This window comes from Polypterus senegalus, chromosome 13 (assembly GCF_016835505.1).
Source record: "Polypterus senegalus isolate Bchr_013 chromosome 13, ASM1683550v1, whole genome shotgun sequence".
Classification (NCBI taxonomy): domain Eukaryota; kingdom Metazoa; phylum Chordata; class Cladistia; order Polypteriformes; family Polypteridae; genus Polypterus; species Polypterus senegalus.
Window position 1 is genome coordinate 152299396 of NC_053166.1, and position 23377 is coordinate 152322772.

General features: G+C 43.4%; 1 protein-coding gene across 3 annotated transcripts in view; it reads left to right on the forward strand.

The window, feature by feature from the left end:
• Positions 1–23377, forward strand: part of capn15 (calpain 15) — a 73996-nt gene that overhangs the window by 16092 nt on the left and 34527 nt on the right. For all 3 annotated transcript variants that reach the window (XM_039776002.1, XM_039776001.1, XM_039776000.1), the window contains exons 2-3: positions 20852–22523; positions 23002–23210. In XM_039776002.1, the coding sequence (XP_039631936.1) occupies positions 20874–22523; positions 23002–23210 (1859 nt within the window). In that variant the 5' untranslated portion in view covers positions 20852–20873. The remainder of the gene's footprint in view (positions 1–20851; positions 22524–23001; positions 23211–23377) is intronic.

Here is a 23377-nt window from a genome sequence, read left to right on the forward strand (position 1 = left end):
CATTCAGTGTTCATCCCCCTGAAAATTGTTAAAGTTACTCCCATCGCTGACACAAAGAAAATCCCTTTTTTTTTTTTTTAAATATTAATGAAAACTCCTAAAAGGCTGCTGTAAAATTGAGCAGCAACACCTGTCACTAAATATGAAAATTGAAAACATTTAACTCTCGTTTATCTTGGTTTACCTAAATTGGACTGTCACCCCAACTCACCAAGGATCAGATTTATGAAGCTTGTATGTGAACAAAAAGACGCTCAAAATATGCGTGCACGCCTTTACAATCAAAAGGTGGGATTTGTCAGAGAGAACTTGATGAGAAGGTGCGTAAATTTAAGGCAAGCCTGACCCATTCATACTCAGCATTTTTGGAGAAAGTGGGAAACCATGACACCCTCAGTCAAGTAGTCATCTAAACCAGCTAAATGACGACTTTAATTTAATGTGCTTCAGAGTGACAAACACATTAAAGGTTAAAAGTGATGGATGTGATGTAAAGACTCTGTTCTACAGTAGTTCACTTTTAAGAGGGTCAGTGCTGCGAGTCTACACAGAAGAACTTTTCTTGTTTTTTCTCCATTTGTATTAGCAACCTGTTTTCACTTCTCTGGGTAAGGAACGGGCGTGCGGTAGAGACACAGGCGCGATTCACTCCCTGCATACAGAAGCTCTAAATCTCTTGCTGCACAGTGACTTGTTTAGTGCTGCTTGAAACTATTCAAATGGCCACATATGAAGACATAAGAGTTTATTGGGAGAACGTAATGATGATGGCTTACAGCTGATTTAGGCTCCCTTGACCTAATGTATTTGGGGCAGTTGATGGCACTTATTGCAAAAAGGGCACCTAGCGAGAATGACGCTCCTTTTATTAAAGAGTGAGCGGTGTTCCTTGGCAAAGCCAAGATGAGAGTGAGAAATGTTGCAGCTCGGTGGCCTGGGTCAAGTTGTTGTTCATTTATTTTGAGGCAAAGTAGCTTTGGCAGACATGATGGTGCTGTACGGCGGGGCTGTCGTGTTTTTAAGGTAACTGGCTGAACTGTCATTACAAGTGCCAGGTGACTTGTGGTTACCTGTTTGCACCCTGGCACCTTATGCCTATCCCTTACACCACATTTCAGTGCTGCGTAGAGCTCACCATAGGACTCCTGAAATTCGGTTGGCATCCGGTGGGAGGCTGCTGTACTAGCCAGTGAAGGTCTACAGTCTCGTGATTTGCACATACATGAGTGTGATTAGCACGGTTCACATATTGCTGTTTAAGGGTGGCAACTGGTTGGGGTTCGAGGTGTGTTCACGTATGCACATTTACAAGGTGACTGTAATCTATAAAGAATGAATTGCCCCCAAAATGCTCGTATGCCACGTTTTGTAAATATGATTTATCTGCTGAAGGCATTTTCTTGTTTTTTTTCATAAGAATATTTTCACACTCTGTTCCACATAAAGTGTTATAAATGAACTTCCAGGTACCATTGTGGTTTTGGATGAGCTTAGTCATGAGACCTGTTCTTATGTCAACTGCTACAACTTACATCCCCATTGTCTTTGGTCTTCATCATGAGCACTACTCCTCTTCACAAGCCTAGACCTGCCCTCTCCGTTTCTCCACCTAATATTCCCCATCACTCCTTACCCTCGATTATGTGGTAGTCTTCCTCTACCTCTGAGAAACTCTGAACCGTAAACTTATTATCTTAATCTTAATCCTTTCTAACTTCGGTCACGTCTTACTCCCACTTTTATCCTCGCATAGGCCACGTGAGATTCTCCTTGTAATGTCAGAGGGAGGGGAGGCTCAGCCACACACGGCTCGCTCGCCACCACCATGCACATCACCTAAGCTGAAAGTACCATCTTACTTTATCTGAAACAATCTCACGACCCTCATTTATGTTTTACCAGTACAGTTCTAAAAAGTCTTCTGGTTTTAAGAGGAAAGCACCCTGTGTATAGTAAAAGGAAACAAATTCATTTATAAATGTGACAATAAATAAAAGTGATATGCGAGCACTGATTTGTTTTTTGTTGCTTATTTCTTTATGTATTTAGTTACTGTTTTTTTTTTTTTTCTCGTTGACACGGCACACGCCATGAAATACGCAGTGAAGTGAAAAAGCTCATTTTTTAACCCTTCTAAGTTGAGAGGGTGGGCTCCAGCCAGTGCAGTGTTTTGATAGGTTTGTCCTTGGAAGAGTGCACATGAATCTTTAGCCATCAAGCGTGACACGTACAGGCGGCAGATACAGACCCCTAAGAGGATGGCAAATTCAGGGCTTCTTGAAGACATTCTGGGCTGCTTTTTCTTGCACTCGTGTCTACCACAGATGCGCCCTGGCACAGCTCAGAGCTCCTAGGCGTGTTACAGAGTTGAGTGTGTGCGCCCCTGGCTACCGACGCTTCACCAGCCATATTTTATGGTGCATGCAGTGTTACTGAGATAAGTAGATAGATAGATACTTTATTAATCCCAAGGGGAAATTCACATACTCCAGCAGCAGCATACTGATAAAAAACAATATTAAATTAAAGAGTAATAAAAATGCAGTTATAACAGACAATAACTTTGTATAATGTTAGCGTTTACTCCCGGGTGGAATTGAAGAGTCACATAGTGTGGGATCTCCTCAGTCTGTCAGTGCAGCAGGATGGTGACACCAGTCTGTCGCTGAAGCTGCTCCTCTGTCTGGAGATGATCCTGTTCAGTGGATGCAGTGGATTCTCCATGATTGACAGGAGTCTGCTCAGCGCCCGTCGCTCTGCCATGGATGTCAAACTGCCCAGCTCCGTGCCTACAATAGAGCCTGCCTTCCTCACCAGTTTTTCCAGGCGTGAGACGTCCCTCTTCTTTATGCTGCCTCCCCAGCAAACCACCGCATAGAAGAGGGCGCTCGCCACAACCGTCTGATAGAACATCTGCAGCATCTTATTGCAGATGTTGAAGGACGCCAGCCTTCTAATGAAGTATAGTCGGCTCTGTCCTCTCCTGCACAGAGCATCAGTATTGGCAGTCCAGTCCAATTTATCTTCCAGCTGCACTCCCAGGTATTTATAGGTCTGCACCCTCTGCACAAAGTCACCTCTGATGATCACGGGGTCCATGAGGGGCCTGGGCCTCCTAAAATCCACCACCAGCTCCTTGGTTTTGCTGGTGTTCAGGTGTAAGTGGTTTGAGTCGCACCATTTAACAAAGACCTTGATTAGGTTCCTATACTCCTTCTCCTGCCCACTTCTGATGCAGCCCACGATAGCAGTGTCGTCAGCGAACTTTTGCATATGGTAGGACTCCGAGTTGTATTAGAAGGCCGATGTACGTTGGCTGAACTGGACCGGAGAAAGTCCAGTCCCCTGCGGCGCTCTTGTGCTGCTGACCACAATATCAGACCTGCAGTTCCCGAGACGCACATACTGAGGTCTGTCTGTAAAGATAGTCCACGATCCAAGTAAAAGAAATCATTAAATACACACACAGTGGAATAGATGACAATAACACATTTCATGAGTCTTTTAATTGTTTATACTCCCGTTCAGTGTGTTGTTTATGCATTTATTGATTCTCGTCAGAATTTCATTTTGCTTGCAGCTTTCCTCCATATGCCACTTAGGCCATTCTGCGTATGTTTTCAGTGTCTAATGTTGTAAATGTTGAAAATCTTGGGTATCACATTTAAATGTGTCGTGTGTGTTTAATGTCCTCATATAGTGCAAAAATAAATTATGCATGATAAAATCAAGTCTTAAAGAAGAAAGTGGAGGTATACGGCATTGCCCAAGCAAAAGAAACCATAAATTATTCACACACGATAAGCAAACTCGAATAAATTGAACATTTCATAGTTTTGGTTTGTAACTGGTGAAGGTGCCTCCAGCCTCTGGCTAACTGTGCCCGTACTGCAGCAGCTTTTATGGTTGTCAGACTGTTGTGCCTGGAGTGGCTTTGGCCAGCAGCCTCTGTAGCTTCTGTGGGTGTCTGAGTGACTTGCTGTGAATGCTAAAGCCCACTCATCCTTTCACCATTCTGAAAAGACCTTCTTCTTCTTTTTCTAAGGTTTTGTTTGTTGTCATTATTAAAGCTCAGGCCTTTTAGGACTTATGAGATGATGGACAGAAACCACTGACCCTGACCCTTCATATAGGCAGGGGAAAAAAAACGAATTTTAGAAGAGAGACGGATGCACGCTGTGTGTTGTGTACTGTCCTCGGGAGTCTTTGTTAAGTCCATGTTAGGCCTTTCAGAAAGGCTGGGTAACACCTAACCTTTCAGTTTGCAAAAGTTTACAGCATTACGTTTATAAAGACCAATGACGTCTGCCTTTGCTAATCCTCGGCTGTAATAAGATACTCCTTTGTCACCAGTGTTACTGCTTGAAAGCTTCCCTCCTTCATTTTTATCAGAGTGCTTTCATTTTCACTGCTGGTGACACCTTTCGTTAGAAGTAAATACTGGTAAGGGAGAGACGAATGTAATGACGGAATTGCCCTCAGAACTTCTTGAAAGGTTAAGGCAAAGAACTAATGAGAAGTCAAGCAAAATGACCCCTTTTATTAGCTAACTGAACCGATTACAACATGCAAGCTTTCGAGGCAACTGAGGCCCCATCTTCAGGCAGGTCGTAATCATGCTTATGTACTCGGATCAGTTAGCCAATTAAAGGTGCCATTTTACTTGACTTCTCATTTTTATTCATAATGGCTAACACGGTACAACACCCTAGCACTGCAAATAAAGAACTATAAACCGCGCTATGCAAAAGTCTTGGGCAGTTTAAGAAAGTGGTTTTTAAACCTGCTTGTCTGAGCAGTCAGTTTTTTTGGCACATGAAAGCATTAAATAACACATTATGATAAATGCAGACATATGTTGGTAAAATTAAAAGTGACAAAAGTTTCTTGTGTTTTATACAAACTTTCTGCTCTTTTGTCATTTGGTCTCTAAGTCTTTCCGTAAGTCATGGCAGCCATTCCATAGATGTGTTAAATTACACCAACAGCACATGTCAAGTCAGGTCGGGGAGCATGCACTGGTACAGCGCGTTGTCACACCCACCACAGGACGAAACAGCTCGGGTTCCCGGTTTGTAACCCCCCCAGGCAGACCCTCCGGAAATGACCCTCTATCTGCTGCAGCCAGGTGTTACGTTGGCGACCCCTTGGCCTGGTCCAGCCAACAATGAGGATCTTACGAGCCGGATCACCTTCAGGGAGACATGCCACATGGCTCTAGTGCCGTAACTAATGCTCCCTCACAATGCAGGTAATGTGGACTCCATGAGCAACACAAAGTCAAGCCCACTGTACCCAAGGAGAGACACACATGAAGGAGTCCAGTCTTCGTCTCAGGTCACTGGATAGCGTCCATGTCTCGCAACCATATAGCAAGACAGGAAGCACTAGGTCTCTAAAGACTTGGACCTTCGTCCTTTTGCTGAGATATCGGTAGGGCCATGTACCCCTTTACAGCGACCTCATGACCCCCCCCCGTCTACTGACTTCATAGAAAGAGTCACCAGAGACATGAACAGCACACTTGATTCAGATTGTTGAGATAGTGCTTAGTTGAACCCAGTGTGTGTGCTAGTGGTGCAGGCTAACAAGTAAATGGGAGTACTGGATGGTAACCATGACAAGGTGGCTTCATCCAGGACAGGATTACAAATGGCTAAGCTAAGACACTTTGACAGAAAGTGTAGTTTTATATCAAGAAGCTGTAGCTCACCAAACACGATTTTCAAGTGGTGTTCAAGCTGTGGTGAAGACGGAGACCACAGTGGAAGACCCTAAAAGATGTTACATTAGATAAGCAGAACTTAAAAGTCACTTCCTTAAGGAACAGAAGGAAATCCTGTGAAGTGCTTGCTCAGCATCTGACACTGAAGTCCATGCTATGAATGTGTAAAGATGTCTTCCTAGTTTTGTGATGCAGCAAAGAAATCATTTTTGGTCAAATGCAACATGGAGAGAATGAGAAGCACACAAAATAAACATAAAGCTTAGTGCTACAACCTGGGGCAGAAAGTGCAAAGTTGAACCCTTTGGTTCGTGTAGATGCCAGTATGTCAGGAGAAAAGCAGACAGAATGCACACTGATCTTCAGTCTTCTTGGGGGCACAGTGGCAGCTCTCTCATGGTCTGGGGGTCCACTTCAGATGAGGGTTCAAGGGACCTGGTCAGAATCAATGGAATTACGACTGCTGAGAAATCCAACCAGGGTGAACATTTATAGTTACAAGACTGTGTGTGTGTGTGTGTTTGTTTTCTCTCCCAGGAGTGGATTATTCATGATAAAATAAATAATGAAATGTCATTTTTCATAGTGCTCTGTCTTTTTTTTTAGAGGACATTCTTTTTAACAAAGTATAGAACCTTAATAGATGGAATATTCTTGTGTTCTGTACGAGTCTTATTTATAAAACGTTGCTTGGATTAGAGTGTAAAAAGTACGTGTACGGCAAAAAAATAAAAATGCATACATAGAAAAAGAGATTTCTAAAGGCTGGCACATTTGTGCACAGTTTACTCTTTATTAATCACAATCATTTTGTAAATGTGAGTACATGAACACGCCCAGTTGCCAACCATATATGGACCATGCTAATCAACCTCATGCATTCATTATGCAGTCATAATGCTGTAGAACAGCGGTGCCCAATGCGTCGATCGCAAAGGCGTAGTGCAGGTAGATCGCGTTGCATTCAAAAAGTTAGTCAGTCATTTATCCTCCCTATGGCATTTGCCACATGATTGACATACAGGCCAGTCTGAGGTCTCTTTCTTCTAACACACTGGTCATCCTGCACGCACAATCAAACGTGCGAGCTATTGCAAAACTCCGACTGTGATCTAGTTAGCCTTCCAATTTATATCGACTAAAGAATGATTTAAAAAAAAAAAAAATGTTTGATAGATAGATACTTTATTAATCCCAAGGGGAAATTCACATAATGTGTATGGGCTGGATGTGGAAATGGAAGAGGATTTTTTTTTCTCACAGTGCCACAATCGAAGTGCGTTTGTCTGACATCCGAGGTTCGATCCCCCGATGAGGGGTGCAGTGGAGTGTGTACACCTGATGAGCCCAAAATAGGGCGAAACACGTGTTGCGTACTCTTTGCATTATTTGACAGTTAACTATGTAACGTTCTATAATCTGCTTCTCGCCACTGAGAGGGCACCCGTGGCGGATGTTTGCCGACTTGCAGACCAACCACACGCGTTATCTGGTAGGTAGACCTGGTCATTTTAAAAGTAGCTCGCAAGCCATAAAAGTGTGGGCACCCCTGCTGTAGACCGTCATTGGCTGGTAGAGCAGCCTCCCACATAAAGCGTCCAGTAGTGCGAGGCAGAAGTTCTCATTTCTAAATTAGACACTTGCAAAGAACCTTTATTTGATGGCCTAAGAGCGGGTGTCACCAAGAAGCGCGAGTATATTGAATGGCAACGTGTATTGCTGCTGTGAATGCCGTGAGCTCCAGCCACACCGTGCCTGAAATTAAATAAATAAAAGGTCTGATCGCTGGGCAGGAGGAGGGAAAAGCGCACCTACTCTCTCTGATTTCCATCTTTCAAATGGCATCTGTAGTTGGAGATGCCTTTTAGTGCGGCTTTACACCAGGGCAGTCTTGACGACATGTTGGCATCACAGATGACTTGTACTATAACAGCCTGTAACTGTTTATGGTTAACAAAAGCAGCTTTGTTCTCACTTGAGGTCCTAATTGCGATACGAGTGCAGTAAAGCAGTCTGATTTTGTTAAGAGAACCGGACACTGCTGTAAATCATCTTTTTATGTTGGTAAAAACCTGTTATATGTTATACCACTAGAGTTTTTTTAATTGGTTCTGTTAGCGTTTCGAATATTATTTTTAATTTGAATATTCAAACCTTATTTTTGCCTAATTTGATGGCCATCGGAATGACTAAAAATGGAAGACAGTATAATAAGAAATAATCTGACTTGGCAGTCCCAGGCCCAGTGAGGAATTATGCAGACGTCTTTCTGTTGGTATAAAGGACCCCCAGTCGCATTTCTTGACACACTTCTGCTGAATTAATTGGCTGAAAGTCCTCCGTGTTACTGTGTCATGGAGAGGATGTGCAGCATTGTTCATAAAGGCACTCAGTTTAATTTTAATTCTCTCCTTTTATACTACCTTCGGTGGTCCAGAGTGCATCCCATAACTGAGCCTATCCTTTTAATTAGCTTTTCATTCGGTGGGCCTCTCTTGAAGAGATGTTCAGCCCACCACAGGGTAAAAAAAAAAATCACAGTGTGGAAGATGTCAAGGATGCCACTACCCACATAAAGGGATGCCAGTCTTCTAATAACAAAAGCCTGCTCTGCCCTTTCTTCTTTAGCCTCTGTGCTCAGAGACCAGTCCAACCTGTTAGTAATGTGGGCTCCCAAGTACTTGTAGGAGTGGACCACCCCGATATCCACTGTCTGAATACGTAGTGACTGGACACAGAGGCTCTTCGGGGTGGTGAAAGTCAAAGACCATTCCCTTGTTAAGGTGCTCACAATTCTCTTTGCACCAGCAAACAAAAGTTCTCCAGCGACTCCTCTCCTCTGTCTCATCCCCCTTATCGATACGGTGCAGAATCGCCTGCGAGTTTGTGCAAGTGACGTGACCTGCTGTTATGACTAGTAAACTCAAAGGAGATCGTGGCAGAATGTTAACTTCAGGACTGAATCTGCCACAGCTCGTCAGCGCACATTTAACATCAGCTTTCAAGACTGTAAGAGAAAGCACCAGCTTCACAGATGTCGTGCTCTGCCATGAATGCAAAAACAACCTACTAAAACGTAATTACTGCAGCCGCATTTTGTGCTCATTATTAATAGATTATGAATATATTAAACTACTCCAGTGCATGTTTTAAGGAGTAAATGGACGTCGCTACTTCAGATTTACTTCTACCAAAAGTAAAAGCACTTCCTGACAATCTATAATCCATTTTGCTCAAGCAAAACACAGTCCCAGTGTTCAATGATGTGGTTATGTCTTATCCCGTAGTCGTTTAAGCCTCAAGCTGCAATGTACCTAAATTACCTTCAGAAAATAGGGAGACTTGGCCTGCGTAGCCTGTCTCGTATATGCAGATATTTTTTTATAGTTGGCATGTCTTTGAATTGCCTGCGGTGGGCTGGCGCCCTGCCCGGGGATTTGTTCCTGCCTTGCGCCCTGTGTTGGCTCGGATTGGCTCCAGCAGTACCCCCACCCATCACAATCCCGCCCCTCCCCCCCATGACCGTCCGTGTGTTAGGATATAGCAGGCTGGATAATGACTGACGTCTTTGAATTGAATTTCAGTTGACAAAACTTTAAACTATCAATAATTCACAATTCATTTCTGAAAGCAGCTTTAAAGCTTTATGAAATTCTTTTCGTAAACTGTGGATATTAACCAGAGCAGCAGGTAAGTTTGTGTGTATGGCCAGGAATAGGAGACATGTTCCCATAATCCTCTTGGGTTGTAATAGTGGTGAGGAGCACCTTAACAGCTTGTAACTTGATGTCCATGCGTCTCTGATGACCGTATAAACAGTCCAGTTTGAGTTTTGGCTTTGCGGCCCTTTAGTTCTAGTAGGTTACGACTACACATTGCAGGATGACCGACTGTACTTGTACTTTTGTGGCCTGCTGCGTTTGTCTAAAGCCAGCACCCTGACTGAGCTTCACTTTTGTATTTTTATCGAATGACTTCTGAGGGTTTTCAATTTTTTTCTTTTGTGTTTTTTTTTTTTTTATGTATTTTGATTTTTAAATAAGTTTATGATTTGATTACACATTCTTTTCAAACAACAAGCAGAAAATACAGTATCCTTATACTCTGTGTACGGTGCTCTGCATAATTTACAAAAACTTCACAGGAATTTATATTTAACACAGAAAAGGAAGGTTTCATTTGTTTCTGAGGTCACATTACATGTAATTAATGGCAAACTGTTCAAGGAATGCACCAGACATTTTTTCTACAACAGTTTTTAATGTAAAAGGAAATCTGCGTTGTGATTGTGCACAGGCAGACCCTTCCCAAGGCACTTGTATTGAGAATTTCATTTGCAATCATCCATTATCCATTATCCAACCCGCTATATCCTAACGTCAGGGTCACGGGGATCTTCTGGAGCCAATCCCAGCCAACACAGGGCGCAAGGCAGGAAACAAACCCACAGGGCACACACACACACACACACACACAATTTAGGATCACCAATTCATCTAACCTGCATGTTTTTGGACTGTGGTAGGAAACACACACACACACACACACACGGGGAGAACATGCAAACTCCACGCAGGGAGGACCCAGGAAGCAAACCCACAGGTCTCCTTACTGTGAGGCAGCAGCACTGCCCACTGCGCCACCATGCCACCCTCATTTACAATCAGAGGTGGGAAAAATCTCACTAAAGTGGGATGAAGACTAGTCTCACTGTCTGGTGATGTTTGAGCCCTGGTTTAATTTGTTTAGCTGTTTGACATCCACATGTTCATTTTTGGCTCGTTTTACAGTTAAAAAGAAATAAAAGTACCTCACTAGCCTTTGACAGATTGAAACAACTCGGCTTATAACTTTAATAATGCAAATAACAAGAATACCCAAAATTCAAGCACTTGCAGTAAAGCTGAAATGAAGTAATTAATCCACCTCAGCAGTCGGCCTGCCATACATTTGCACTTCCTGCTCACCAGCAGCTTTAACCTGCCGTTTTGTTTTGTTCAGATTTGGGAGTGAAGCCCCCACTTGCAGAGGCTGTCATTTCATCTGCTGACTTGCCTCTTTGTGGCTAGAAATGCTTTGTCTGTGTAACTTAATTAAACAATGGCTTTATGTTCATGCAGTTAAATGCTTATTAAGCCAAGTCTTGGTTTGATGTTTTGACGTGAAAGTTGTAAGGAATAATATGATTTTTTTTGAAACACTGCAAGCCATAGGATTAGTGGCCCAGATGTGGCCACAGAGTAGAAGGTTCATCATTGGGGGGCTAAAAGCACTAATTGGCAAGAAGATGCACCAAGAGCTGACTTGGAAAATATTCACCTGAACCAATGGACACACATAACCATAAGCTTGAAGAGAAAGGAGCCACGTTGGGAAGTAAAATGAAGAGCTGCCTGCTCGGCTTGGAAGCTCAGCTGTGGATTTAACTCATGGATGTCGAACTCCTGGCCTGGAGGGCCGCAGCTTTTCATTCTAACCCTTTTCCTAATCGGTGACCAGTTTTCCCTGCTAATTCACTTCTTTCCCCTTCATTTTCATAGCCCTGTTTTTAAGGATTCAGTCCTCTGAATTGATTCTTTTCATCATTAAATGGTAGCCAGACAGAAATGAGACATGAAATGACAGATGAGCAGGTAAATTGGGGCTTCAAACTCCAACCAGTTTCACTCCAAACAGAGTCTTAATGAGAAGCCGATTCTTGCTGTTAATTCAACCCGTTATTTAATTCCATGGCTTGTCTGCTGTAGCAGAATGAGAGCAGCAGACATTTCCAAAACGGTTGATTCTCTGTTTTTTCTAAGAACACAGTCAGAATGCTTTGGAGATCAACCTTAGTGAGAACTTCACCTCTATCCATCCATCCATCCTGACCTGACCTTACCCAACCCTACCAACTTACTGTGGCTGTTCGTTTGCCTGCCAGGATTTTAAATCACCTGTAGCTTGCAAACCGTTTGAACTATTAACCTGAAAGTTGGTACACGTATACTACATGATGTCTGCTCTCCACTTTCGGGGTGATGATTGACCTCCAAGATTATTCCACTGTTTTTATTTTATTGTGCAATCAACTCTCCGCAGCGGCCAGCAGGGCGGACGTGCGGCTCATGCGTATGAGCGCCATTCTCATTCCCTACCACCTTTGCCGTCACTTCCCCTGCCTCTTCATATCTTAAATCATTCTTGAGGCAGATTGAAGGCTCTTGAGGCAGATTGAAGGCTCGAGTGCCAGTTTACGTGAAAAATTAAGGAAAACGTACTAAGTAATTGCAACACAAACGCGGACTTAATCAGTTTTAATGCAAAAAGATGCCCACGGAAGACGAGAACAGCAGGCTGTTAGGGTGGAGAGAAGAAGAGCTGCTCAGGAAGCACCAAGCACATCAACCTCTGAGCAAATGAACGCTAAACGTACAGAGAAAGAGGATGAAAACTAGGAATGCTCAAGTCCAGCGTGGTCACTGCAGTGCGCCGTTACTGGTGTCCACATATTGTGTGATGGGCACAGGTTAGCTGGTCATGTGGCAGCACATTTTGTGTCTCATTATTGTTTGGCAGCTAAATAAAAGTTAATTTAAAAGTAAAGCAAAAGGAAAGTAATTAGCAGCCAAAACTGGTCACTAACTAAGAAGATGGTTAGAATGAAAACCTACAGCCACTGATTTAAACTGAAGGACTTCAACTGTAAAACCAACAGCAGATTCTGCATCACCTCACCAGGGACTAGTCTTGTCGACTTTTTATTTCTTGCCAAGTGCTGTCATGACCCCTCAATGACTGCACAAGATGAGCCGATTATACCAAACAAATACTATTTTAATCTAAGGGTCTTGCGACGTGAATACTGTAATTCGAGGCCATACATACACTGTTTTGCACATATTCGTTTTCGCTGTGGGTTGCAATCAGTTACCAGTGCGCAGTGCTGATGGGACTGCTGAACAGGTCCAGTGTCCAGGGTTTGAATCCCAGACCCATCCACAGCCAGGGTGCTTTTCCAGTGTCCTCCCTCTGTCTGTGGCTTCACTCTGGTTATCCTCCTAAACTGACGAGAACTGACTGGTGGTTCTAATTGTGTGTGTGTGTGTGTGTGTGGGTGGATGTTAAGTGCGCTGGCTCCTGCCTTGTATCCATTACCACCATGATAGGCCCCCGCTGCAGTGTGATCTTAATTTGGTTTGGCACATTCATGAGTAAAAGCCTTTGTTTAATTAGGATTTGGAAGTCTGAATGTATAAGCTATTGTGCCAACCAGCCTCTATTTTTACGCCTGCAGGAATTTGGCCTTTATAAGAAAGTTTGGGTAGTAATTATAGCAATTCTTTAAAAAAAAATACTAAACCCGACTTTAATTGGAATTGATAAAGGTATAATTATTGTTTGAATGAAGTTATCAATTAATGACTTCTTAAACTGTTTGAGGATATTAAGGAACTTGTCAGGGAGGCCCTGCGTTTCATGATTTCTCTGGGGTTGTAGAAACTGAAATGAATGTTTGCTGCCAGTCCTCCGGAGACCTGGGCGTCCAGCACTGTGGTGGATATTCTTCAGCAGTAACTGCAAGTCCTTTCCAAACCTGCTGAGGGCTTCTCTTTAACTGTTCCATTTTAAATACCTTGTTTAATTTTATATAACTTGCTTTTTGGTTTTCAATTATGTCTTCTAGTTAACAGTCTTGTAGTGGCTGTAATACTGCCTTTTTTTGATAATATGAGGAGTTCCAATTTTTTAAATTTTAAAGTATCGTGCACTTAGAAATCCACATATGTTCTTTGTTTCTTAAACTACTTGTTACAATTTGGCTTTATTCATTTCTTTTAAAGGTCCATCCCTTCATAGTCCCTATGTTTTTAAGTCTGTTTAATGGTTCCTAGATAGAAAGGTATGAATTTCTATCAAAAACATGAAATATTCTGGTTGACTCCAAACTTTTGAACGGTACTGTATTACTATGTTGACTGAAAGCCCATAACATGCAAGACACAAAGTGGGATTCATCAGGATACATTTCAGTACCCTAACCTGTTCAACTTTGAGTTTTAAGGCTGTAGCAATCCCATTGTGGCTTTTTATATTATTTATTAACTAGGCGTCCCCTGTGGCTTCGCCCGCGTGGTAGTGAAACGGGACAGCGAGGGGAGCCCTGCTTGGCTCCCTACTCCTGACGTCACGCTTCGCCCTCCCCTCGGCCCACAGCCTCTGTCTCGGATTAGAGTGAATATATCACTCCTGCAAGCGAACTCTGATTCTTAGCGCGATGAGAGAAGTCGCAAAATCAACCGGAATGTTCAGGCAAATTCTGGGGGGGAAAAAACCCGATATCTAGATCTGTTCAGTAGTTCTCTCATTCGCTAGCTAAGCAGATATAAGTAGGGCTGCAACAATTAGTTGACGTAATCAATGACATCGAGTACAAAAAATCTTCGACGCGTCACGAACAGAACCTTCGATAGAGGCTCTAGTCGCAAAGAACCACATTGGTTTTTGTAACTGCAATGCACTACATGAACGTCTGGGGGCGTATCGTTTGTTATCGATTGTCAAGACTGCACACAGTCCTACCAACGGAGAAGAAGAATGTAGAGGAAAAGAAACTTGGTTGCAATGGCAAGTCGGATAGAGGAGGGGGAAGGAGATGGGGAAAAAAATGGAGACAGAAACTTTCTAAAGTGTGGGAGAAAGAAAAAAAGTTGAATGCAGATTATGTAAAGCGGAGCATGAGCATCTGAAACAAAAGCATCCTGGAGATGTGGTGCCGCCGTCTCTTGAGAACGTATGCTGGCGCTGTTAGTTAGTTAGTTAGTAAGGGTGAGATCAGGAGGGGAGGGAGAGCGTGAACGAGACTGAGAAAATAAAAGTAAAAAACTAACGTTTACAATTAACAAATTTACACCCGATCTTTTTGTTTTCAAATTATATTGCATTAGTGCGATGATGTGTTCTGATTGGTACTATTCAGGTCATACAATGATTTCTTCAAAATGTCACATATATTTGTCTGTTTCTTTTTTTTCCCACCGGTGCTGCGCGCTGACACCAGAAGGCGTGAGCTTGTTCAGTGCTAGCAGCAGCACGCAGGTGGCCGGTTACTTGTGCTAAGACAAGTTTTAGAAATGGCGGCGATCAAAGCACATGTACTGTGCAAGGCGTGTACACGGTCCGCTGAGAAAAGAAGAGCGTTCATGGCACACCTTGCAGAGGAACATTCTTTCCTCTGCGTGTCCGTGAGTCCTGTGCAGACTGGGCAAGATCGGGGGAAAAAACGCGGTCATTGATTACAACCGCAAGAAGGTACGCGAATGAATATGAAAAATGTTGCATCCATGCCACAATGTTTTCTGAAATGTACTATAAGGTCATAAAATGTATAATTCCAAATATCATATAAACCTATGTCTCTGTCTTTTTGTCAGTGCGGCTTTGACATCACGGGCCATTAGGCGCATACTAATTCAGCGTAAGCAGGAACACTCAATAAAATTGAACAAAACAAAATCAAGTGACAATGAGATACGAATAAGGCAGATTCGCCAGCGTTTGTGTGTCAGCTTTTATCCCTCCAGATCAGAGAATGTCCAGTTCCATTGCCTCTAAACACCACTCACATCTACAGTTATTCCCAGTTGCAGATAAAAAGTAACAGCGTCAGATCCCTGGGTGGGGGGGCGGTAGTATGTATCATGATCGTGACTAAGAGAATACAAGTGGGGAAAAAAGGGTAACTTTTACAAGTACTATACATTTAATACAGTGGCTGTTACAGACTCAAATCAAATGTATGTGTTTAATGTACAATATTAACAATAAGAGCAACTCGCTACTCAGAACGGTAAATACACGAGGCAGTCAGGATCGAACCGGGGACTCTTGACTACAAGTCAGCAAATCTTACCACTATGCCACAGAAGCTATTGTATCATCCTTGAACCGTTTGTGAAAGTGTTTATTTGATCTTTGCACTTCAGGCTTTACACATTATATAGTTTATGTCTACATTTTGTCATTTATTACTAAAATATGAAAAACGTTTTAGTTTTAACAATGTATTTTTTGGTTAAGTTAAATGCACTTTTTTGTTTAAAGACTATGTGCACTTTAGTTTGTATTGTTTAATGTATTTTTTTATTGTGATGGTCACACTAATATAAAAACACCTGATTGTTTTCAAATTCATATGTTTCACTGGTTGTTATTTTAATTTGATTATTATTAATTTTAATCGTGTTAATGCAGAGACATCAGGGTGACATTCACAGTTTGACAGACATGAGCAGATGAGGTAAGACATGCACTGGAGCCCAGAACAGGATGTGCAACCACAGGTCGCAGGCATGAAATAATCGTGACTAATCGAAAAATGAATGATTATTGGACTACCAAAATAATCATTAGTTGCAGCCCGTAGTTGTTGGTACCCTTCAGTCAATGAAAGAAAAACTCAAAATGGTCACAGAAATAACTTTAATCTGACAAAAGTAATATTAAATAAAAATTCTATGAAATTTAACCAATAAAAGTCAGACATTGATTTTCAACCATGCTTCAACAGAATTATTTAAAAAAATAAACTCATGAAACAGGCCTGGACAAAAATGATGGTACCCCTAGAAAAGACTGAAAATAATGTGACCAAAGGGACATGTTAATCCAAGGTGTGTCCACTAATTAGCATCACAGGTGTCTACAATCTTGTAATCAGTCAGTGGACCTATATATAGGGCTCCAGGTAGTCACTGTGTTGTTTGGTGACATGGTGTGTACCACACTCAACATGGACCAGAGGAAGCGAAGGAAAGAGTTGTCTCAGGAGATTAGAAAGAAAATTATAGACAAGCATGTCAAAGGTAAAGGCTATAAGACCATCTCGAAGCAGCTTGATGTTCCTGGGACTACAGTTGCACATATTATTCAGAAATTTAAGATCCATGGGACTGTAGCCAACCTCCCTGGACGTGGCGCAGGAGGAAAATTGATGACAAATCAAAGAGACGGATAATACGAATGGTAACAAAAGAGCCCAGAAAAACTTCTAAAGAGATCCAAGGTGAACTTCAAGCTCAAGGAACATCAGTGTCAGATCGCACCATCCGTCGTTGTTTGAGCCAAAGTGGACTTCATGGGAGACGACCAAGGAGGACACCATTGTTGAAAACAAATCATAAAAAGCCAGACTGGAATTTGCCAAACTACATGTGGACAAGCCACAAAGATTCTGGGAGAATGTCCTATGGACAGATGAGACAAAATTGAACTTTTGCCAAGGCACATCAGCTCTATGTTCACAGACGGAAAAATGAAGCATATCAAGAAAAGAACACTGTCCCTTCTGTGAAACATGGAGGAGGCTCTGTTATGTTCTGGGGCTGCTTTGCTGCATCTGGCACAGGGTGTCTTGAATCTGTGCAGGGTACAATGAAATCTCAAGACTATCAAGGGATTCTAGAGAGAAATGTGCTGGCCAGTGTCAGAAAGCTTGGTCTCAGTCGCAGGTCATGGGTCTTGCAACAGGACAATGACCCAAAACACACAGCTAAAAACACCCAAGAATGGCTAAGAGGAAAACATTGGACTATTCTAAAGTGGCCTTCTATGAGCCCTGACCTCAATCCTATTGAGCATCTTTGGAAAGAGCTGAAACATGCCGTCTGGAAAAGGCACCCTTCAAACCTGAGACAACTGGAGCAGTTTGCTCATGAGGAGTGGGCCAAAATACCTGCTGAGAAGTGCAGAAGTCTCATTGACAGTTACAGGAATCGTTTGATTGCAGTGATTGCCTCAAAAGGTTGTGCAACAAAATATTAAGTTAGGGGTACCATCATTTTTGTCCAGGCCTGTTTCATGAGTTTATTTTTTTAAATAATTCTGTTGAAGCATGGTTGAAAATCAATGTCTGACTTTCATTGGTTAAATTTCATAGAATTTTTATTTATTATTACTTTTGTCAGATTAAAGTTATTTCTGTGACCATTGTGAGTTTTTCTTTCATTGACTGAAGGGTACCAACAATTTTGTCCACTTGTGTATAACATACGTCCCGAGGCTGCCGCGTGAGTGAGGAGGGCCCCACAGTGTCTCTCTCAAATATGCTCAAATAAATTGGCACCACAAGTGAAGTATGATTCTTAATGCATTGAGAGAAGTCGCAAAATCAACCGTAATGTTCAAGCAAATTATAGAAAAAAAAATATCTTAATCCGTTAAGTAGTTCTGTTGTAAAAAGCAGACAGACAGACATGTTGGGGAGATATATACACACACACACACACACACACACTGGATGGCTTTGCCCCCATTCTCGCTTTGCTCGCCCATTCCCAAGGGGCGCATTTCACGCTCGTCATTTTGTGTCTCTGCCAGTCGCATTGTGAAGGTGATGCGGACAGATCAGCTGCTGGCTTGCTGCATGCTCTGCTTGTCGCACTGTGCGTAGATCATTTAAAAGCTCGTACAGCAGCTGTCTGTTTGTCTCACTTCCTTGTCTCGTGGGACGTTAAAGTGTCTCCGAAAAATTGTTTGTAAGTAGGGTGTGACGTGCAAGTAGTCTCGCGGGACTTCAAAGTGTCTCTCCGAGATGATCACATCTCGACCTAACATTTTTTTTTATATAATATATAGATAGAGAGAAGTTGCAAACATCGAGTAACATTGAACAGAAGACAAAACAGACAAAATTAAGAGGTCATATGTTCATCAAAAGTCTAGATGAAAAGTAGTTTATATGAATTAGTATATGTGGAATTGGACATTTTAACACATTGTATTACAAGTTACATTTTGTAAGATTAGAAGTTCCGAATCTAGTAAGCCAATAATTGCTTCCGTCTCTGATAGCCCTTGACAGAAGTTCCTCCTCAGTCTCTCCGATGTGGTCTTCACATTTCCCCGACTGCAGCACAGAGAAGAGGCCGCTGGTATCTCTGCTAATTTTCTTTGCCCCGGTTTGAGGTCGCTTGGTGTAGATGACCTGGACGTTAGGAAGTGCGCTCCCAGTGATGTGCTCAGCTGACCGCACCACTCTCTGCAGAGCCATGTGGTCCTACTGTGTGCCGTTTCTGAGTTACTGGAGTGTTTATGGCTCGGTGAATTCAGGTGGCGTGAGTTCTTGGTCTAAAAGGCCAGTCTGATGATCCACTCTGGATTTTCCAAATCTTTCAGTAAGGAAGTGTACATATTTCTAGGAGGATGACCTACAAGCGTTGAATTATATAAGCAGTCCACTTTATTGTATATTGTTCTCTACACGTGGAAGCCATGAGCAAAGACCACGTGACGCTCAGTGTGTAAAGTATTATTAGTCTGCCTGCCGTTAGCCCAGCCAAGAGAATGGTGATGTGTCTCTCCTTCCTGTTGGGGATGTGGAAATGCTGGTAAACTGCCATTGAATTGGCAAAGAATAACTGATTTCTATAATTAAATTTAAAAAGTTCATGCACTGTTGTAGCTGATTTGATGTGTCAGGACGGGTGCCACCAATTGAAAGCTTCAAGTGAAGGAGTAACAGGCGTCCATTTATTTTATAGAAGTTTAATGGAGATGTAAAAAGAAATTGAAATGCACGAGACACCGTTTTAATGGGGATGACCTGGCCGTCACAATTTTTATCAGCGTTGCACTTTTATTGAATGGCAGAGTCGTATGGTCGGTCCTGAAGACGGGAGTTTTCTCTGTGACGAGGAAATTAACCAGAAACACTTGGAGTGCCAGGATCCATTTTGGATCCCCTGAGCAGAGGTGGTGTTTGCTCTCAATTAGGGTCTCCACTTGGGTTTATTTTCCACTGTTTCAATGTACCATGTGTCAGTTTTAGCATTTTATTAATATGAAGAAAAATATTTTAATATCTGCAGAGTAACCGGTAGTTTAAATACATTTAAACAAAAAAGAAACAGAATTCCTTCTATTTCAGTAGTTATGGGTTACATGAAAGAAATAAAATGTGCTTAAGTTAAGGTGACTTAAACCAATAAAAAAATCATATTTTGTATGTACCCTTGGGTGATGTTATCTGTGAAATAAAGAGGCACAAAGCGTGCTGGAGCAGCCTGCAGTGGAGAGGAGTCGCGTTTGGTTTATTGCTTATCCCTCTCCTCCTAGAGCATGTTTATGAAATTTCATATTGGATGTTTGTGCCAAAGTTTATCTGCAATATCTAAATTTAGTTGGAAATCAGGAATAGCGTCATGTGCTCTGCAGCTTGTCCAGGCTGCGCTCTTCGACGCGCCGGAAATTATGACACCTTAGGTGGATGCAAAATGAAGTTGGAGCACATCAGGGACGCCAGTGGGTTCCACCTTCTCAGCAGAACTCTTTAAATTGAAATTGGATTTGAGTTGCTGGACCTCGCACTCTGACTGGAGCAGCACTGCACACATTCGTCTGGCTTTGCTGGCTGCCTCTTTGCTTGTTTGAGATTAAATCTATCGCTTTGTTGTAATTAAGGCCGTCTGAATTGTCAGTCAGTCAGTCAGTCAACATCCAACCCGCTATATCCTAACACAGGGCAGGGTGCCCACCCACACCAAGCACACACGAAGGACAATTTAGGATCGCCAATGCATGTAACCTGCATGTCTTTGGACTGTGGGAGGAAACCCTCGCAGACACGGGGAGAACATGCAGACTCCACGCAGCGAACCCACAGGTCTCCTTACTGCGAGGCAGCAGTGCTACCCCTGCGCCACCGTGCCGCCCCCGTCTGAATTGTGTTTTTTTTAATGTTCCTCCCTTGATCCGTTCCTTGTTTCTTAAACCCGGATGTCTTTTTAAAAATCCCTTGGTGGCCACAGCCGCCAACACCTCCCTTTCACCCCTTTGGACAGAGCACGGTCATAATGCACACTTGAAACCAAACAAAAGGTCTGAACTGTTTGCTTGTTCGTCATTTGTTCTCGCGGTCTGATATGAGATGTATCTCGGAAGTATTTTCCTTTCCAAAGAAGTGCATTTTCCATTTTCTTTGAGTTTATGGTTTCTATTTTTGCTAAAAAGATAAGAATTTGAGACAGGGTTAAAGTTTGCTGTTGTCCATCTATAGAAGTAAGTTGGCCTTGCATGTTATGTTTATCTGACATTATAAAGCTGTTGGCACTCATCTCTTTATCTCCTCTGTCTTTTCCCTCTGTGTAGTTACTCTCACTCCCCTGGCACCATGGCTGCAGTGGCAGGGAACAGCGAGTGGTCTTGTGGCCGCTGCACTTTCTTGAACCCGAGTGCCGCCCCTCGCTGCTCCATCTGTGAGGCCCCCCGTCAGAAGCCGGATTTCAATCGCATCCTGCGACTCAGCACCGAAGAGCAGCATTGGGCCTGTAACCGCTGCACCTTTAGCAACCCTCCTGGCATTGGCGTCTGCAAGCTGTGCGATTCTGGGGTCGGCCCTAACACGGGAGGATCCACTGGCACCCCTGCCCTCAATGGAGTTCTGCCTGCTCAGACCACCAACCCTGCTGCTTTAAACAGTGACTCCACCACCTCGGCTGCTGCCATCTTCGAACCAAGGGGGGCAGCACCCCCTAAAGAGGACCCTAAAAGATTCGAAAGCAATGGAGAGGCTACATTGCCACAACAGCTGTCTGGCTGGACTTGCCCACGATGCACTCTGCACAACACTCCTGTAGCTGTTTCTTGTTCAGCCTGTGGTGGGCCTCGTAAGCTGTCGTTACCCAAAATCCCCCCAGAAGCCCTGGTTGTCCCAGAGGTGCTAACTCCGGTGACTGGTTTTCAGATGCCAGCTTCTGGTCAGTCAGGGGGCACAACTGGACCTGACACGGAGCCTGTCTCCACAAACGTCCCAAGTGACTCTTCTGAAACGCCCCATTCGGCAGCTGCACCCTCGTCCGCCTTTGTTTCGTTCTCCCCCCTGCAAAACAATCCTGTCCCCCGCAGTCGCCGAGAAGTACCACCTCAGCCTCCCCCTGCCTCTGGTCTGACACCAACTTCAGTTCCAAGCTCTAATTGCCCTTCAACAGCGACTCCTGCCTCCTCATCCTCTGCTTGTCAACGGCCCCCTAAAGGTCCCACTGGGAAGGTAGCCCAGCCACAGCAGCCGACTTCACAACCTTCAGAAGTATTCCCAGGCAAGGGCTTCAGTCCTCTAGAAGAGGAAGCCATGATGATCTGCCCAGTGCCCCCACACCCTGTGAAACCTGTCTCTGCTTCCAGCTCTTCCTCTTCATTAAGTTCCCAGAATTCCTGGAAATGCAGCAGCTGCTCCCTCTCTAACACTAGCACCTCTTCTAAGTGTGAAGCTTGCCGATGCTCGCGTGTGCCTGGTGATGTGATTGATCTCACTGGGGAGTCTGTGCGCTTCACGCCAGGTAGTCCTTCCAGCCCAGATTTTAGCACCTGGTCCTGCTCAAAGTGCACTCTACGCAATCCCACCGGCACACACAAATGCAGTGCATGTGGGTCCTCCAAACTTCACGGCTTCCAGGACCACCACTCTCATCAGTGCCCTGCTCCGGGCTCAGCTTGCCCATCGTGTCCCTCTGGCTCTGGGATTAGCTTGGGGCCAAGAGCTGCACATAGGAAACCACAACGACCCTTTCCTGCATCGACTTCCTCGTCCTCTGTGTCTTCTCTGGAAAAGGCAGGGCAGTGGGCATGCCCGGCGTGCACGTTATTAAATGACCTGAAAGCCAAACACTGTGCTGCCTGCCACACACCACAGCAGTATTTCACTCTACGTAAGGGTGCCAAGCCCCTGAAGAGACGTGAGAGTGTGCATGTGGAAGCCCGTCGTCAGACTGATGAGGGCGAGGCCAAGGAGCTCTGGGAAAATATAGTCACTTTCTGCCGAGAGGTAAGTAAAGTAGCATGTTTGTGGGATGGAGTTTAGAGTCTGCTTGGTTAGTAAAACGACTTCCTGAGGAAAACTCGTCAGGCGAACACGAAATTAGCTCGATTTAAGACACAATCTGAAGCTGAACATTCAGCCAAGTCTGACAACTAAAGCCGTGCCGCTGATTTTTCCAATTTGTGTTCTGTGCCTGGAGCTGGCGCTTCTAAGTTTCCATTTTTCCATTTGCTCCTCATTTGTTTCCTCTGAAGGGTTTCCTCTCTCTGCTAATAGTCATACCCATAATGCAATAGTGTATGCACCAAGTAATCGCGTGTTGCAGGAATCAATCTGTATCCCATGGTTTTTTTTACAGTAAAAGTCTTCACAAAATTTAATCTGAAACTTTTGTGTCAATCATTTTACTTCTGTTGTGCCACGGAGGGCTGCTGTTGAAATACATAAAATGATTTGAGGTTGCTTAAATATTTTATCTTCTCAGAATTCAGTGAACTTTGTGGACGACAGCTTTCCACCGTGTCCTCGCTCTGTGGGTTTCCCAGACACTGACAGCGTGCAACAACGTGTTAAAAAATGGCTTCGTCCCCAGGAGATTAACTGCAGCAACTTCAAAGATCGTGCAGTCAAGTGGTCCGTGTTTCGCACCCCTCAGCCTTCTGATATCCTGCAGGGGCTTTTGGGAAACTGCTGGTAAGTACAGTATTTATAATAAGACTAGCTGAATTACCAAGCATTGCCTGGAAGGAAAATAAAAGTTTTTTGTTTAATTGTTCGAGAAAAATATAATTTAAAAAAAAAAAAAAAAAACTGTAAAAATAAACGAACAAACAATGAAGACACAGTTATCTCCTTGGCTT